Source organism: Zootoca vivipara, chromosome 16 (assembly GCF_965207765.1).
Source record: "Zootoca vivipara chromosome 16, rZooViv2.hap1.1, whole genome shotgun sequence".
Classification (NCBI taxonomy): Eukaryota; Metazoa; Chordata; class Lepidosauria; order Squamata; family Lacertidae; genus Zootoca; species Zootoca vivipara.
This window is the reverse complement of record NC_142599.1, coordinates 30,313,778-30,331,714: the sequence shown is the minus strand read 5'-3', so window position 1 is coordinate 30,331,714 and position 17,937 is coordinate 30,313,778. Positions and strand designations below refer to the sequence as shown.

At 48.5% G+C, this 17,937-nt stretch overlaps 1 protein-coding gene across 1 annotated transcript; it reads left to right on the top strand.

Annotated features, from left to right (window-relative positions):
• Positions 1–2,160: 2,160 nt before the first annotated feature.
• Positions 2,161–16,913, top strand: LOC118075728 (actin, alpha cardiac muscle 1). Its single transcript, XM_035097922.3, has 7 exons — positions 2,161–2,294; positions 4,396–4,536; positions 8,953–9,277; positions 10,898–11,059; positions 12,544–12,735; positions 14,500–14,681; positions 16,434–16,913. Exons 2-7 carry the CDS (start codon positions 4,408–4,410, stop codon positions 16,575–16,577), a joined length of 1,134 nt encoding a protein of 377 aa, XP_034953813.1. The 5' UTR covers positions 2,161–2,294; positions 4,396–4,407; the 3' UTR covers positions 16,578–16,913.
• The last annotated feature ends 1,024 nt before the right edge of the window (positions 16,914–17,937 follow it).

Sequence of the window (17,937 nt, the reverse complement as noted above, 5' to 3'; positions counted from 1 at the left end):
TGGCATCTCTTCGGCTGCCTTCTCATTCACAACCCCCCCCCCCAATTGCTCTTTTAAAAAATGCTGGAGCAGCAGAAGCCCAGGCCAGCTGACTAGCAGAGGCCTCCCTTGGTGAAAGGAGGAGGATTAGCAGCTTTGTAGAGGCCTCCCGTTAGCCTCAGTCAATGCCACTCAAACAGCAGGAAGGGAGAGCTTTGCATCATGATCCACCTCTGCAGTCTGGAGCGAAGGAGTTCAGAGGATGCACTCAGCATTAGGCATGCAGGTAGGAACAGGTAGGAATCTACCTTATGCTGAGTCAGAACAGTCTAGCTCAGAATTATCTGCACTCATGGATTGGGAGTTTCAGGCAGCCCTACCTGGAGATGTCATTGTGGAATGAACCCCAATTCTCCGCACAGAGCTGCAATTCCCCAAGTTTCTCATTTTTTGACAGAATTACAAGCCTGGTAGATGAGGGGAACGCTGTGGATGTAGCCTATCTTGATTTCAGCAAGGCCTTTGACAAGGTGCCCCATGATATTCTTGTAAAGAAGCTGGTAAAATGTGGGCTAGACAATGCTACCATTCCGTGGATTTGTAACTGGTTGACTGACCGAACCCAAAGGGTGCTCATCAATGGCTCCTTCTCATCCTGGAGAGTAGTGACTAGTGGGGTGCCACAGGGTTCTGTCTTGGGCCCAGTCTTATTCAACATCTTTATCAATGACGTGGATGATGGGCTTGAGGGCATCCTGAGCAAATTTGCAGATGGCACCAAATTGGGAGGGGTGGCTAATACCCCAGAGGACGGGATCACACTTCAAAATGACCTTAACAGATTAGACTACTGGGCCAAAGCAAACAAGATGAATTTTAACAAGGAGAAATGTAAAGTACTACACTTAGGCAAAAAAAAAAAATGAAAGGCACAAATACAGGATGGGTGACACCTGGCTTGAGAGCAGTACATGTGAAAAGGATCTAGGAGTCTTGGTAGACCACAAACTTGACATGAGTCAGCAGTGTGATGCAGCAGCTAAAAAAGGGCTGCATCAATAGGAGTATAGCATCTAGATCAAGGGAAGTAATAGTACCACTGTATTCTGCTCTGGTCAGACCTCACCTGGAGTACTGTGTCCAGTTCTGGGCACCACAGTTCAAGAAGGATACTGAAAAGCTGGAACGTGTCCAGAGGAGGGCAACCAAAATGGTCAAAGGCCTGGAAACGATGCCTTATGAGGAACGGCTTAGGGAGCTGGGTATGTTTAGCCTGGAGAAGAGAAGGTTAAGGGGTGATATGATAGCCATGTTCAAATATATAAAAGGATGTCATATAGAGGAGGGAGAAAGGTTGTTTTCTGCTGCTCCAGAGAAGCGGACACGGAGCAATGGATTCAAACTACAAGAAAGAAGATTCCACCTAAACATTAGGAAGAACTTCCTGACAGTAAGAGCAGTTTGACAGTGGAATTTGCTGCCAAGAAGTGTGGTGGAGTCTCCTTCTTTGGAGGTCTTTAAGCAGAGGCTTGACAGCCATATGTCAAGAATGCTTTGATGGTGTTTCCTGCTTGGCAGGGGGTTGGACTGGATGGCCCTTGTGGTCTCTTCCAACTCTATGATTCTATGATTCCCATGAAGACGGATTGATTGCTAAAGCACTCTGGGAATTATATCTCTCTGTGAATAGGAATAGGGGGTCTTCTCTAACTACTTTCAGCACTCCTAACAAACTACAGTCTCCAGAATTATCTGGGGGGGGGAACCCAGATTGTTTAAAGTGATTTAAAACCTCCCCCCCCCCTTTGGAGAGGAGGTAGAGAGCTGCTTCTGGTCCACAGGCCACGGGTTGCCCACTTGCATCTAAAATTAAGACCCCTGAGCAAAGTGCCTCCATCTCTCGCAATCCGAAGGTAGCAAATGGATCTTTACAGATCCTCCTTCTGTCCCGTCCCTGTCCCCCAACTCTTGGCATTGCAAGTGTCTGCAAAACAGAGATGGGAGAAGGAGAGAGGCCAGACTGGTGAGGGGTGGGAGGTAAGCAGGTGGGGTCTGGCTTCCCCCAGCAGCTGAGCCATAATTGCCCATGAAAGGCACAAGTGACAGGTGGCCTGGAATGTGTCCAAATATGGAATGTATGAAACGTCCCTTTCAACCCCTGCAGGGGGAAGGAAGCAGAGGGTGAGAGAGGCTGGCAGGAGCAGAGGGGAGGGGAGGAGTAAGGCCGGTGGGAGTTTAGGGGTATAAAAGACTGAACCCTGCGAGCCAAGCCTGACTGCTCATTGCTTCCTTTCTCTGGGCTGCTGCAGGAACTGGTGAGTACCCCCAGAGCAGCTGACGCCGACTGTAAGCTCTCTGGGGCAGAGACTCCGGCTGTGTACGCAGCATACATTTAAAGCGTGTTTCTCCTCCCCACCTTGCAAAGAATCCTGGGCATTGTCATCTACCCCTTCACAGAGCTACAATTCCCAGCACCTTTAACAAACCACAGTTCCCAGGCTTATTGGGTGTGTGGGAAAATATGCTTTAAATGTGTGGTGTGTACGCAGGGCTGGGCGAGACAGAACTGCTTGTAGGAAGATCAGAAGCTGCCTTATGTTGAGTCCATTTGTCTCAGAAGTGTCCGTACTGCCTCTCCAGGATTCCTCTCCAGGATTTCAGACAGGCGTCTCCCCCTTCCTTACCTGGATATGCTGGGGATTGGACATGAGACCTTCTACATGCAAGGCAGATGCTCTGTGACTGAACTAAGGGCCTTGATCCCCTGGAAAGGCATTGCCAGTCATAGTGAAAAGGAATAATAGGCCAGGCATGGTCACCTCTACAAAGGATAATGCGGACCTGGGAAAGCGGCAACTAAAAGGGCAAAGACACCGAGCATCTTTCCCCATGATCATTTTTTTAGTTAGGTTTTTTTGGGGGGGCGGATGCAAGTTAAGGGAGGATACGACTGAGAGGTGTATACAATTATGCATGGTGGGCAGAAGTTGTAGAGGGGGGTGTTTTTCTGCCTCTCTTAAGACACGCTTCCAACTCGTGGGCATCCCATGACTCTGAATGTTGGCAGATTCGGGGCAGGCAAAAGGAAGGACTTATTCACACGCTGCTGCGTAGTTCAACTGTGGAATTTGCTCCCCCAAGGGACAGTGATGGCCACATCTTGGCCGGTTTTTAAAGGGGATTAGACCAATGACTGGAGAAGGATGCCAATGGCCTCTGAAGGCTACGGTAACTCCTGGGAATTGCAAGTAGGGAGAGAGAGCTTGGGTCCTCTCTGCGAGTTTCCCAAAGGCATCTGCTTTGGCTGCAAGAACAGAATGCTGGACTCTGTGGGTCTTTGGCCTGATCCAGCAGCCAGCCTCTTCTGTTCTTCACATTCAATGCATGGCATCTTCCGTTGAAAGGGTCCCAGCGGAAAACCTCTGCCTAAGGCCGTGGTGAGCTGCCAGCAATGCTGGAATAGGCAGCATTGCTCTAGTCTAGAATTTGGAACCAACTTTCTCCTGCCGCCGCCACTGATTACAGCTACAGCTGTCTGGCGTGTACGCTTAAAATGTTTGCTTTCTGCCAAGCGGGAAGCTGAGGAAGCTTTCTATTTGGAAATGCAATCTGCTCGCGTCCCGGACTGGAAAGTATCCAGGTCGATTCTAGCTTTTCTGGGTTTTACCATTGTAGGCGAAACTCTATAGGCTGACTCCAATGTTAGTCCTACTCAGAGTAGACCCATTGAAATTCATCAGCATGGCTAAGGGCTTATCTGCACTTCCTCTTGTCCTGCTGCTCCTCCCTGCCCCCCTCCCCAAAGCTGCAATTCGGATTTCCCCCAGATTGCTATTTTCCCCAATCTATCGCTAAAGAGCAGCTTTTCTCTTGGAAAGTAGTGGGGCAAGGTGGGGACCCATGCTTTCTAGACAGGACACCAGCGGAAGTGTGGATGAGCTCTAAATTAGGTCCCTTGATTTTAATAGGTCTACTCAAAGTAGAATTTAGTTGGTTCACACCCTATGAGTTTATTATACAAGAGGGAGGAAAACCAGGGCAAACAACCCCTTCCCCCTTCCTGAATCCTAAAGTTCGCACAGGAGAAAAGGAATCAGATGGAATCTGGGAGGGATTTCCAACCAGTGATGTATTCGCTAATTTGCTAGCCCTTGCAATTTTTTTAAAAAAAATTGAATTACGTGTTCTCAGCGACCGTGTTTCATGTTTCATGTGCCGTGTTTAATGGCCCGCCATTAGGTCTCAAGTTTGGGCCCTGAAATTTCAGGGTATGGGATGCTCTAGACCTGGCAACACTTGCCCCACATAGATATGGCACAGAAGGACTGCTGTCAGGGGGGAGAAAAGAGGAACAGATGAGGTCAGTGTGGATCACTTCCAGAATGTAACCCTCGCCACCCATCTCTCATCCCTTAGTGAGCCAGCACCATGTGTGATGACGAGGAGACAACTGCCTTGGTGTGCGACAACGGCTCCGGTTTGGTGAAGGCCGGCTTTGCCGGGGACGATGCTCCCCGCGCTGTCTTCCCCTCCATCGTTGGGCGCCCAAGACACCAGGTAAGGAAGCAGTGGTTGCAAGGCTCTGTTTGGCCCCCACTTGCACTATTCATTTAAAGCAGAGCCCTGCCACTTTAAAAAGCCACAACTTTCCCGCAATAATCCCGGGGAGTTCAGTTTGTGAAGGGTGCTGAGAATTGTTAGGAGAGACCCTCTTTCCCCTTGCAGAACTACAATTCTCAGAGCTCCCTGTGAGGAGGGATTGGCTGTTAAACCGCTCTGGGAATGGTAGCTTACTGTGGCATTCATGGCGATTTGTGCTTATGGTGTTACCAGGGCGATTATATAAACTGCAGCCTTATCAGCTACTAAGGGTCCTTAAGTTGCGCCCAGGCAGGACAGAGATAGTCAATAAGACACCGGGGTTGAATCCAGAGAAAGAGTTTAATTCTTAATTAAGAGACTCTTGGTGGTTAAGCCTCACGACAAGAGTAGAGAAACACAAATTGCAAAGCTTCTTATACACTTCTTTGGGCTCCTTTCCCCCTCCTCTATAAATGTGCGCACGCACTCTGTCCGGTCCTTGTGCACAGACACATGCTGACTCAGGCAGCCTTGAGTGCATAGACGCAAAGGCAAAGGTCAGAAACATTGAGGCAAAGGCAGGGGTAACATAAACAGGGCTATAGGGGACAATGGTGATTTGCGCATCTCCCCCTCCCCCCTTCACATCATCTATGCGTATTGTCAATTACTGTCGAATTCATATCTCTGGCTGGCCCCGGTGCCCTTGGGTAAGTTCCGTGTCTTCGGCAGCTAACGCATCATTCCCTTTGATAAGAGGAATGTTTTCATTTTACAAGGCTGTTCTGTCTTCCTGTCAGTTCTATGCAATGCTTCCTTCTCAGGCTTACCCTTTGGCACACAGAGAGGCAAAGAGAGCAATAGGGGGAGGGGGTGGCTAAGCCATGCACTCAGGATTATACAATGCAGACTATATGATCAGACTTAGCTCAATAACACAATTGGCAAATCTCTCCCTTCAAAACAATCTTGCTTTCAATCGTGTTTGTGCCTGCCAAAGTTTTGGGGAAGCCACGCTGCTTCGTTTCCAATCGATACACGTCCCGTAACTTCCCCCTGCAGTCCCGTATCTTTTTGTATCCCAAAATGTACTGCGTGGAATTGTGGTTTTCCTCTCACTTTTGTTGTGCCTCTCCATACAGCAATAGCAAGTGATCGTTGGCCAGAGTGCTTTAACAACCAATCCTCCTTTTCCAGGGAGCTCTGGGAATTGTAGCTCTGGGAGGAGAATAGAGGGTCTCCTAAGAACTGTAGAACTCCTAGGTTTCTTTGGGGATCGAAGTTGTGACCGTTGAAAGTGACTGCTTTCACTGCAGTCCCTGCTGCTCCCTAGGGCAGGAGTGAAGTTTCTGGACAGAAAAAGAAGTGCTCTTTCACACGCCACAGAGGAGGCAGTGATAGCCACTGCATTAGGTCCAGCCGTGACCGACTCTGGGGTTGTGGCGCTTATCTCGCGTTATTGGCCGAGGGAGCCGGCGTACAGCTTCCAGGTCATGTGGCCAGCATGACAAAGCCGCTTCTGGCGAACCAGAGCAGCACACGGAAATGCCGTTTCCCTTCCCGCTGTAGAGGTACTGATTTGTCTACTTGCACTTTGATGTGCTTTCGAACTGCTAGGTTGGCAGGAGCTGGGACTGAGCAACAGGAGCTCACCCCGTCATGGGGATTCGAACCACCGACCTTCTGATCGGCAAGCCCTAGGCTCTGTGGTTTAACCCACAGCGCCACCCGCGTCCCTAGCCACTGCAATAGCTGGCTTTAAAAGGGGACTAAGCAGATTCATGGAGGGTAACACAAGCGAGGGCTCCTAACCACAATGGCTGTGTTCTCCCTCCACGGTTAGGGGTCTCCTTAGCACCCTTAACAAGCTGCAGTTCCCAGGGTTCTTTGGAGGAATCCAGGACTCTTAACGTGGTATCTTAGTGGCCTTAAATAGACGGTGTGAATGTGGCCCTTGAGGGAACATTGCAGACCAACTAATAAAAGCCGAATGATGTGCGGGTGATTGAGTAGAAAAAGCACCGCCGCCAATTTTAGAAAGCTTCAGAATGCGCCTGCAAACCCGCCCACCCCACACGGGTCTGGAGGTGGGGCACCCTAAGGAGAGAGCAAGGATGTGGGTGGCCTTCCCTTTGGAGTTCTCCACCTGCAGCCATGTGTATATGACCTTACAGGCGGCCTGTGGGAGATCACCCCCAGAACAGCAGGGGTCTCCCTGACAAATTCCAACCCAGGCAATTAAGAGATCATTTGCCTCTTGGCTTTCCAATGGCATTTGGTTTCCTCCTGGGGTGAAGTTATGCTCTTAAACAGCTGCTAGGCCAAAGCTTAGAAGGCAAAGAGCATTTGGGAGCCAGGGCATAAGGGTCAATGGCAAGGGGAGAAAGGGAGCCTGTCATGCCCTCCAACATTTCTCCAGTGAAAATAGGGATGCCCTATTCAATAATAATAATAATAATAATAATAATAATTTTATTATTTATACCCCACCCATCTGACAGGGTTGCCCCAGCCACTCTGATAGCTTCCAACATATATAAAAAACATAATTAAATGTTAAACATTTTTTTAAAAACCTTCCCTTCAGATGTCTTCTAAAGGTTGTCTCCTTGGCTGGGGGGTTGCATAACTCCATTCCCTCCAACATTTATCCAATGAGGAACCAGAAACCGTACGCTGGCTCCCTCGGCCAATAAAGCGAGATGAGCGCCGCAACCCCAGAGTCGTTCGCGACTGGACCTAACGGTCAGGGGTCCCTTTACCTTTAAGGAAAAGCTGGACATTCCGGGATAAAATCAGAAACCAGGACAGCTTCTGTAAATCCAAGACTGTCCCTGGAAAATAGGGACACTTGGAGAGTCCTTTCTCTCTCTCTCTTTCTCTCTCTCTCTCTCTCTCTCTCTCTCACACACACACACACACACAGAGGGGGGGGATGCTTCAAGTTTCAGACACTGTTTATTGAGTCTACATCCTGATTTGCTTTGTACAAAGTTCGTGGGGAGGTGCATTTTGGTAGAAAGGTGCGGTATAAATTCCAACAATAATAACAATAACTAACAATAATAATTTCAATATCTTAGTTATCATCGAGTAACAAGGAGTTACTCGGCTGAATATGAGTGTAAGAAAAAGGACAATAAACTATCAGTTATTTAACTTTTACTGTCAACCTAATCTTAGCTGTATGTTGTTGTTTGTTGTTGTTTAGTCATGTCCGACTCTTCGTGACCCCATGGACCATAGCACGCCAGGCACTCCTGTCTTGCACTGCCTCCCGCAGTTTGGTTAGACTCATGTTGGTGGCTTTGAGAACACTGTCCAACCATCTCGTCCCCTTCTCCTTGTGCCCTCCATCTTTCCCAACATCAGGGTCTTTTCCAGGGAGTCTTCTCTTCTCATGAGGTGGCCAAAGTATTGGAGCCTCAGCTTCAGGATATGTCCTTCCAGTGAGCACTCAGGGCTGATTTCCTTCAGAATGCATAGGTTTGATCTTCTTGCAGTCCATGGGACTCTCAAGAGTCTCCTCCAGCACCATACTGCTATTGCAGTAGGAACATAGAGGCAAAGTAAGTTGCCTTCTACAGAGCCAGACAGTTGCCCTATATAAACAGTTGTCTACACTGGCTGGTAGCAACTTTCCAGAGTTTTCGGCATGCAGTCTCTCCTGGCTCTGCCTGGAGATGCCACAGGGGAGTGAACCTGGGACCTTCTGCATGCCAAGCAGATGTTCTGCCACTGAGCTACAGCCCTTATTGCCCTAGAGGGGACAAGGCACTACTCGGATTTGCTACCCAAATGACTTTGCCGGCCTTGAATACTCTGTACCCTTTTGGACAGGGGGAAGCACCATTCCCTGCTCCCTTTAAGGGGATGATTGGGAGAACAGAATCCAGATTGGAGGGCAGTGTTTGTAAACAAACGTGAACCCCCCCCAACCCCCTATGTCTATTTTGCTTGAAATTAAGCACCCAAAAGCATGGGGAGGACCAGAGCCGTTTTAAGCATATCTGGCGCCGTAGTGCAAAGGATCCGGGCGCGGCGCTGCTTCACATGGCGGAGGCGGGCAAGGGAGGCGAGCTGATGCCAGGAGGCGCCGCGTCCAACCTCCACCTCTTCCCTGGCATCCTCCAGAACTTGGCTCCCTAGCCTCTATAGGTAAGACGCCCCCGGGGAGGACCAGCTGTGGTGGCCAGGACCCACTGGGGCTGGTGGGCAGGGAGCCCAACAGTGGCTGGAGCCAGGTTTTGCCCCCATCCTCCTCTCCACTGCTGTGTTCCACAAGGGCCACATGGAGCCGCCCTCTGGTCCGAAGGCAGGCTGGTTTGGCAATGGTCTGGCTCTCCCTAAAGGACCACCCTCTCCTGAGTCCCTGCTCTCGCTTGCTTCCAGGGCGTCATGGTGGGCATGGGTCAGAAAGACTCCTACGTGGGAGACGAGGCCCAGAGCAAGAGAGGCATCCTGACCTTGAAATACCCCATCGAGCACGGCATCATCACCAACTGGGACGACATGGAGAAGATCTGGCACCACACTTTCTACAACGAGCTGCGCGTGGCCCCCGAGGAGCACCCCACCCTGCTCACCGAGGCCCCCCTCAACCCCAAAGCCAACCGGGAGAAGATGACCCAGATTATGTTTGAAACCTTCAATGTGCCCGCCATGTATGTGGCTATTCAGGCAGTGCTGTCTCTCTATGCTTCTGGCCGTACCACTGGTAAGGTGTGTGTGTGTGTGTGTGTGTGTGTGTGTGTGTGTGTGTGTGTGTGTGTGCGCGCGTGTGTGTGTGTGTGCGCACACACTGGGAGGGGGGGCGAAATCAGCAAAATTGTTGGTTGACCCCCCCCTTGGGACCAAGAGGCAGGGGTAAACATGTTTTAAATGGAATGGACTTCCCAGCTGCTTCCAGACCAGCTGTTTATTAAGCACTGGGTAGCTCAGTTGGTGACACGGGTGGTGCTGTGGTCTAAACCACAGAGCCTAGGGCTTGCCAATCAGAAGGTCGGCGGTTCGAATCCCCGCGACTGGGTGAGCTCCCGTTGCTCGGTCCCAGCTCCTGCCCATCTAGCAGTTCGAAAGCACGTCAAAGTACAAGTAGGTAAATAGGTACCACGCTGGTGGGAAGGGAAACGGCGTTTCCGTGTGCTGCTCTGGTTTGCCAGAAGCAGCTTAGTCATGCTGGTTACATGACCCGGAAGCTGTCTGTGGACGAACGCCGGCTCCCTTGGCCTATAGAGCAAGATGAGAGCGCAACCCCAGAGTTGTCCGTGACTCGACCTAACGGTCAGGGGTACCTTTACTTTTACCTTTAGCTCAGTTGGTTAGAAGAGCATGGTGCTGATAACGTCAAAGTTGCAGGTTCGATCTCCGTATGGGACAGCTGCATGTTCCTGTATTGGAGAGGGCTGGATGAGATGACCCTCTGGGTCCCTTCCAACTCTGTGATTCTATGATTCATTCATCCTGACTTGTTTGCAGGGAGATTGTGGGCTGTTTAACAAGCAATTTACATTTGTTGCTCCTCTTGCTCCGGCCCCTTTTGCCTCTGACCCCAAGACCTCCAGAAAGGAACGTGGTCCTCAGACTGAAAATGGTTCCCCACCTCTACGCTAGGGCAGGGGTTGCCAAACTTTCAGGACCAGTGGGTACATTTCATTTGGGCCAGTCACAAAACAGTAGCTACTATACGGGGGTGGGGTAGGGGCATAACACAAAATGGCTGCCATGGAGAGTGTGTCATAACACAAAATTAGAGAGACCGCCACCCCTGGCAGCCATGAGAAGTCAGCTATGCCCTGCTGATCCTGATTCTGGAGATCACGCAGTATTGATTATTACACACAAACACACGCACAATGCTGCTGTTTCTGTCTAACAGGAACATGGAGCATTCCTCAGTGCCGGGGAAAATATACAAGGTGACCACACCACTCTTGTTTCTAATAATAATAATAATAATAATAATAATAATAATTTATTATTTATACCCCGCCCATCTGGCCGGGTTCCCCTAGCCACTCTGGGCGGCTTCCAACAAAACAGAAATTCTAAAATACAGAAATTATAAAATGCTTAGAAGGCCCATTGGTCCCCTTTCTTTCTAGGAGGGCAAGAAAGCTCAGAGTCTGGAGCGCCATGGTACTTGTGTGGGTGCTGGGTTGGCAACCCCTGCTCTAAAGTGTTGTGGCAAATGTTAACTGGCAGCCATCTGGCATGCATTCACCAGGATACAAGCCCCCATCCGCCCCCAGCCAAGAGACTTGTCTTGTGGGACACCTAGCAGTCTTCTCTCTCTCTCTCTCCAGCTCTCTACCAACTCTGGTCTCCTCTTCTGTAGGAATTGTACTGGACTCTGGAGATGGCGTTACCCACAACGTCCCCATCTATGAGGGCTATGCCTTGCCCCATGCCATACAGCGCTTGGATCTGGCCGGCCGCGACCTCACCGACTACCTGATGAAGATCCTAACCGAGCGTGGCTATTCCTTCGTCACCACTGGTAAGTGAACTGCTATGTGGTACGCTTTAATTCTGCAGCCAATATCTGCTTGAGTCTACTCCCCGCACCGGCCAAGAACATTGTTCATGCCATTTGAAAACAAACACTGAATGCCTTAACCAGGCATCCCCAAACTGCGGCCCTCCAGATGTTTTGGCCTACAACTCCCATGATCCCTAGCTAACAGGACCAGTGGTCGGGGAAGATGGGAATTGTAGTCCAAAACATCTGGAGGGTCGAAGTTTGGGGATGCCTGGCCTTAACTCTGACCCCATGTGCACTACCGGTATACATTTAGAGCAGTATCATACCACTTTGAACAATCATGGTTTCAACCAAAGAATCCTCGGAGGTGTAGTTTGTTAAGGATGCTGAGAGTTGTTTGTTGTTTAGTCGTGTCCGACTCTTCGTGACCCCATGGACCATAGCACGCCAGGCACTCCTGTCTTCCACTGCCTCCCACAGTTTGGTCAGACTCATGTTGGTAGCTTCACGAACACTGTAGGCGACCCCTATCGCCCTCACAGAGCTACAGTTCTCAGAGTGGTTTAAACAGTCAATCCCTCCTCCCAGGGAACCCTGGGAATTGTAGCTCTCCGAGAGAAACAGGAATATAACGAATTGAAAAAGATGTTTAAAATAACGTTTGTAAAAAAAACCAACCCAGAACTTTTCCTTTTTGGGGAATTGTAGAGACATAACTACCCAAACTGTATAGAAATTTATTCATGTATGTATGCAACTACGGCAGCAAGAATGTTACTTGCCCAAAAATGGAAAGAATAATTCATCCCAGCAAATGAAGAATGGATACAAAAACTTACAGAATATGCAGAAATGGCAAAACTTAACAGAAAACAACAAGTTAACAAACTTTTTTTTATAAAAGAATGGAAATAGTTTATGGAATATTTACATACAAACTGTAAACAAATAAGAACATTGGCAGGATTATTGTAATAACCTGCAGTTTTATAAGAGTATATCTTTAAAGTACATGAATAAATGAGCAAATTAAGTTAATTTGCATATGCAGAAAATATTAAAAATAAATTTAAGGAACCGCAGGAAGAGGGGGAAGGAAGTCAAGCTTTGAAATGTTAAAATGATTATAAAATTATTGAAATGTATAAAACTGAAAATAGTAAAAACGGAATCTCCTGGCGCTTCTCAGTACCCATAACAAAACTGCAGCTCCCAGGGGGGCCACGACTGTTCAAAGCGGTATGATAGTGCTTTAAATCTTCAGTGCAGATGGAGCCTACAGCTGAGCGACAGAACCAGTTCTTCCAAGCTGTGGGCTTCCTCTAACGCAGGCATAGGCAACCTTGGCTCTCCAGATGTTTTGGAACTACAACTCCCATGATCCCTAGGTAACAGGGCCAGTGATCAGGGATCATGAGAGTTGTAGTTCCAAAACATCTGGAGAGCCAAGGTTGCCTGTGCCTGCTCTAACGGATCAAATCCTTCCTGCCTCCCCGCAGCTGAACGGGAGATTGTGCGCGACATCAAGGAGAAGCTGGGCTACGTGGCTTTGGACTTTGAGAACGAGATGGCCACCGCTGCTTCCTCCTCCTCCCTAGAGAAGAGCTACGAGCTGCCTGATGGGCAAGTCATCACCATTGGCAACGAGCGTTTCCGGTGCCCAGAGACCCTCTTCCAACCCTCGTTTATCGGTGAGAAAGTAACAGCGGGAGCACAGGGGACCTCCCTAGCGGAGACTGCTGCCCCATAGCTCTATTATGCCAGACCATTGGCTCTGGTGGCTGTGGCTGAAGGGTGTTGGGGGGGGGGGTCTAACAGCATTTGGAGGGCCCACAGAATGACCCAACCATGTATTAGAATACCTTTTCCATGGGGCTTATAGGTGGGGGGGCAGGCTAATCTGCAACTGGTGGGCTTGTTCTGGAAGAGTGAGGGGTCTGGAGTACCTGAGACATCAGTTGCGGCCATAGGTGAGGGATGGGGAGCTTCTGCAAATGCCATCAAGCGGAGGTTTGCTGGCCGGGGTGGCAACAGAGAGATGTGTGAGGGGTTAAGGCATGTCAGTGGCAAAAAGGTCAGCCTTCTCCTTTGAGACTGCTCAGAAATGTCACACTGGTTTTATTGATGGCGAAAACCTTTACTGACACACGTCAGGAAGTGCAAGGGAGCCCAGGGTGGGCGTCTCGATGATACCAGCCTTGACCAGAGAGAGGGGTATCAGGTAGACACATTCCACTTGCGGATTAGGGCCGAGGCTTTGGCAGTGGGTGGAGAGGAACAGCTGATCGCGCCAGGACAGGGCTCTCCGATGCTCTTTTTTCTACCCCAAAAATAGGCAGGGAAGCGGCAAAATTCCAGGATAGTATCCTCCTTCTCCTAAATGGAGGGGGAAGCATGACCTCCTGCTAAGCAGCTGCTGTAACTTGAGGCCATCACAAAATCCTTCGGCTTTTGCCCTTGGCGAAGGATTCTTCTCTGTGGGCCTCCTCGCTTTAAAAGATCTCCCAGCCACGGGTGGAGGGGGCCACCCTTCTTTCCTCAAACTCCTTCCGGCATTGCAACACCAGGTGCAGAAGAGATTGCAAGATGTACCCGGGACTAGCATGACAAAGAAGCAGTATGGGCTGTTTCACCTTATTAAAATCAAATCTGGGAGATACTACGTTCTGTCTCTAGCCCTAATGGGAGCTCACAAGGCCCGTAGGAGCCAAATTTTTTTAAAATAAAACTTGCTTAAAACTTGGCAACTTAGCGATTGCCCTAATAAAGGCACTTCGTGGGAGGGCTTTGGGTGTTGTTGTTGCTGTTTTTACTAGCCTCTTGGCAATTGCTTTTTCCTGTTTGTTTTCTACCAGGCTAGCTCTCTCTGTTTCTCGTCTGCTGACAGCCTCCACGGTTTCTGTTATGACTGTGGAGGCCAGGCTGATCCATCCCTCCTCCACTAGCCTGTTCGCTTGCACAGAATTACTCGTCGCCTGTGGGGACCAGGCATGGTAGTTAAATACAAGGCTGAGCTAGATTGGCTCTCAGAATGAATACAACCACGCCTGCCACTTGCAGAATTATCATTAATTGCCAGCCCTTCACCCTGAGGTCCCAGGGCGGTTTACAGTAATTTAAAATGCAACATTAAAAACAGTTTAAGGCAACTTAATACAGTGGTACCTCGGGTTACAGATGCTTCAGGTTACAGACTCCACTCACCCAGAAATAGTACCTTGGGTTAAGAACAGTTTCAGGTTAAGAAAGGACCTCCAGAACGAGTTAAGTTCTTAACCTGAGGTACCACTACAAAAAACAAGGTGGATCCTGAAAATACACACCTCAGGTGTCAAAGGTCAGGGTAAAGATGTACCTCTGTGTGAGGATACATCCTTTTGTGCCAAATATAGTCAATTAGCATTAAATCTGCTCCCCAGATTTTGCAATCTTGAATTTATTTATTTTTAACCCAGGCATGGAGTCTGCAGGCATCCACGAAACCACCTACAACTCCATCATGAAGTGTGACATCGACATCCGTAAGGACCTGTATGCCAACAATGTGCTCTCTGGCGGCACCACCATGTACCCTGGCATCGCTGACCGCATGCAGAAGGAAATCACCGCATTGGCACCCAGCACCATGAAGATCAAGGTGAGACTGGCAAATAGACGGCAGAATTATTAACATTTGGCATTCCATTCCAATAGATAGGTAAGAGGAAAGCTGTGATAGATTCAGAAGTTACTGGATTGTTTATTTGTTTTGTGTGTGTGAGAGAGAAGACATCTGAAGGCTGCCCTGTTTAGGGAAGTTTTTAATGTTTGAAGTTTTATTCTATTTTTAGTGTTCTGTTGGGAGCCGCCCAGAGTGGCTAAGGAAACCTAGCCAGATGGGTGGCGTATAAATAATAGAATAGTAATAATAAATAATAATAATAAATGTTTCACCATTGTTTCTCCCTGAAAGTCCTTGGTAACTTGGATTTCCTTGGTGAGGCCTTACAGATCATAATCCAACAAGCTGTCTGTTCTATACGCCAGCTGCATTTTTCTGAAGAGCAGCAGACTCAGGCCCCATCCGCACTATGCATTTAAAGCAGTATTGTACCACTTTGAGTAGCCATGACGTCCCCCAAAGAATCCTCGGAAGTGTAGTTTGCTCAGGGTGCTGAGAGTTGCTGGGAGACCCCTGTTTCCCCTCACAGAGCTACAATTTCCAGAGTTCTGTGGAAAGGGGTTGTCTCTTAAACCACTTTGAAAATTGTAGCTCTGTGAGGTTAATAGCATACCGTCCAACTTGTTCAGACCCCAAACCGGGATGTGCGTCTTCCGGGACGCACTCTCAGGCGAGTCGTGTGACCCACGCCTCACCTTCACCCTGGAAAAAGAGCTTTTTCAGGGTGAAATCACAGCCCCCACAAAAAAAACACTTTTTCAGTGCGATAGCGCAAGAGATTGTGGCACCCAAAATGGTCATCGCGATCTTGGGCTAAAAAACTAGGATGTCCCTTTTCTCTGGGGCACTTGGCAGTTATGGAATTGGGGGGGGGGTTAACCAAATTACCAGTCCCAGAATTCTTTGGGGGAAGCCATGATGGCTGTTTAATGTGATATAATATGGTGGCCTTTTCTGCTGCTTTTCTCTTGTGTGAAGGTAGCATTATTTTTCTTGCATAAGGGACCAGCATCATTAGTAGCATAGAGAATTAGAATAATAGAATCTTAAGAGTTGAAAGGGAATCCAAGGGTCATTTAATCCAACCCCCTGCAATGCAGGAATCTCAGCTAAAGCATCCATGACAGGTGGCCATCCAACCTGTGTTTAAAAACCTCCAAGGAAGGAGAGTCCACCACATCTTGTGAGAGTCTGTTCCACTGCTGAACAGCTCTTACTGTCAGATTTTCCAAATGCTTAGTCGGAATCTCCTTTCTTGCAACTTGAAGCTATTGGTTCAAGTCCTACCCTCTAGAGCAGGAGAAAACAAGCATGCTCCCTCCTCCATGTGACAGCCCTTAAGGTATTTGAAGATGGCTATCATATCTCCTCTTTTCCAGGCTAAACATACCCAGCTCCTTCAATTGCTCCTCATAGGGTTATTTCCAGACCCTTGATCATCTTGGTTGCCCTCCTCTGCACACGTTCCAGCTTGTCAACATCCTTTTTAAATTGTAGTGCCCAGATGATCCCCTTGTTGGTTTTTCCACCTTTTGGGAAATGAAATTGCCAGCGATGCAATGGAGGAATTTGTCAGACCTTACACTCTTGGCAGAGTTTTGAGTCCCAACAGGTATCGGGGAAGTTGGAATCCCCGGTGATTACGATTTCTCTTTTTTGAATGTTTGGTAATCTGCTCTAGTAAGGCATCATCCACCCCTGGTTAACTTTCTCACTTGCTCCCTCTAGATCATTGCTCCTCCGGAGCGGAAGTACTCTGTGTGGATTGGCGGCTCCATTTTAGCTTCCCTCTCCACCTTCCAGCAGATGTGGATCAGCAAGCAAGAGTATGATGAAGCCGGGCCATCCATTGTCCACAGGAAATGCTTCTAAAACGTCTCTTCATTACCCTTCCCTGGCTTCTCCATTTCAGGTTCCAGCTGCTGTCCCTTCCTCCCACATTTCATGGTGGTGCTTATGCCATTGGCTCATGCTGCAAGCACCATTCCTCCTCCTGACTAACCCCAGCACCGAGAGATCTACTCATGAGTATAATGGAAAAAAATATTTGCAGAAGGCTCTTCTGCTCCTCAGGGTCTTATTTCCATGGAATCATCCCTTCTGCAACACCACATATGGTGCTAGTGTCTCAAGTTCCAGTATTTGTCATTACTCCCTCTTTTCTCTCTCCTTCCTGAAACCTTAAAAGAATAAAGCAGTTTTACAGTAGAATGCTGTGGTTCAGAGTCTTCTGGGGCATTCACAAGACTGGCCCAAGATGTTTTCCCACTTGAGGTGAAGCAGAAAATGGGCTAGTCCTGTCAAAGTGCGTAGTACCAAAGGTCAGTCATAAGAAGGGCGCTGCTGGATCAGGCCAATGGACTATCTATTCCAGCTACGGCTGACCAGGAATTTGAACCTTTGGCTTCCAGCTCCAACACTTGAACCACTACACCAGGGATTCCCAAACTGTGGTCTGCGTGCTTCATTCAGGTGGTCTGTGGCATTGCTGTGGCCTTGTGGTTGAAGAGAGGAGATAGCCCATCCATTGCATTCAATATGTATACAGTACTGATTTGCAAAGGTATTTTTATCGCTCCCCTGCTTTCTTATATTGTGCTTTACTGCATTACATGGAAAACGTGTATTACATTCTATGGAATTCAAACTGCAATACACTAAAAGACAAGAAATAAAGGAAGCAATGAAACTGCAGCTGAAAATCATACAGTATCTAGCACAGCACATGAAACTTGAGGCAACAGGCAGAAAACCATTTAAGTGGTGTCTAGAACTGAACACAGTATACCAGATGGGGTTCTGGCCAAGGTAGGATAAAAGTGAACTATTGCACCCCTTGATCCGGACACTATACTTCTGTTGGTGCAGCCTAGAATTCCATTAGCTTTTTTTGCTACGGCATCACACTGTTAACTCGCATTCAGCTTCTGGTCTGCTAAGGCCTGTCTCATCTCAGCTGAGAGTTCCACAGAGCTGGGCCGACAATATTGAATGCACAGCTTCTGAGCTGGGCATCTGAGCCACTAACAGTCTTCCCTGAATATCACAGTGATCCGAGGGGGAATATAAAGGAATCGTGGTCTTTATGGCCTTTCATCCTTGGGAAAGGATGGAAACTGCTCAGATGGTTGAACTAATGAGCGCTTATTTAAAAAGTGTAGGGGGAAGGATCAGGTTGCTTCCAAACACCCCAGGATTTGCACACTTGAGACATTTGAGAAACACACACGGC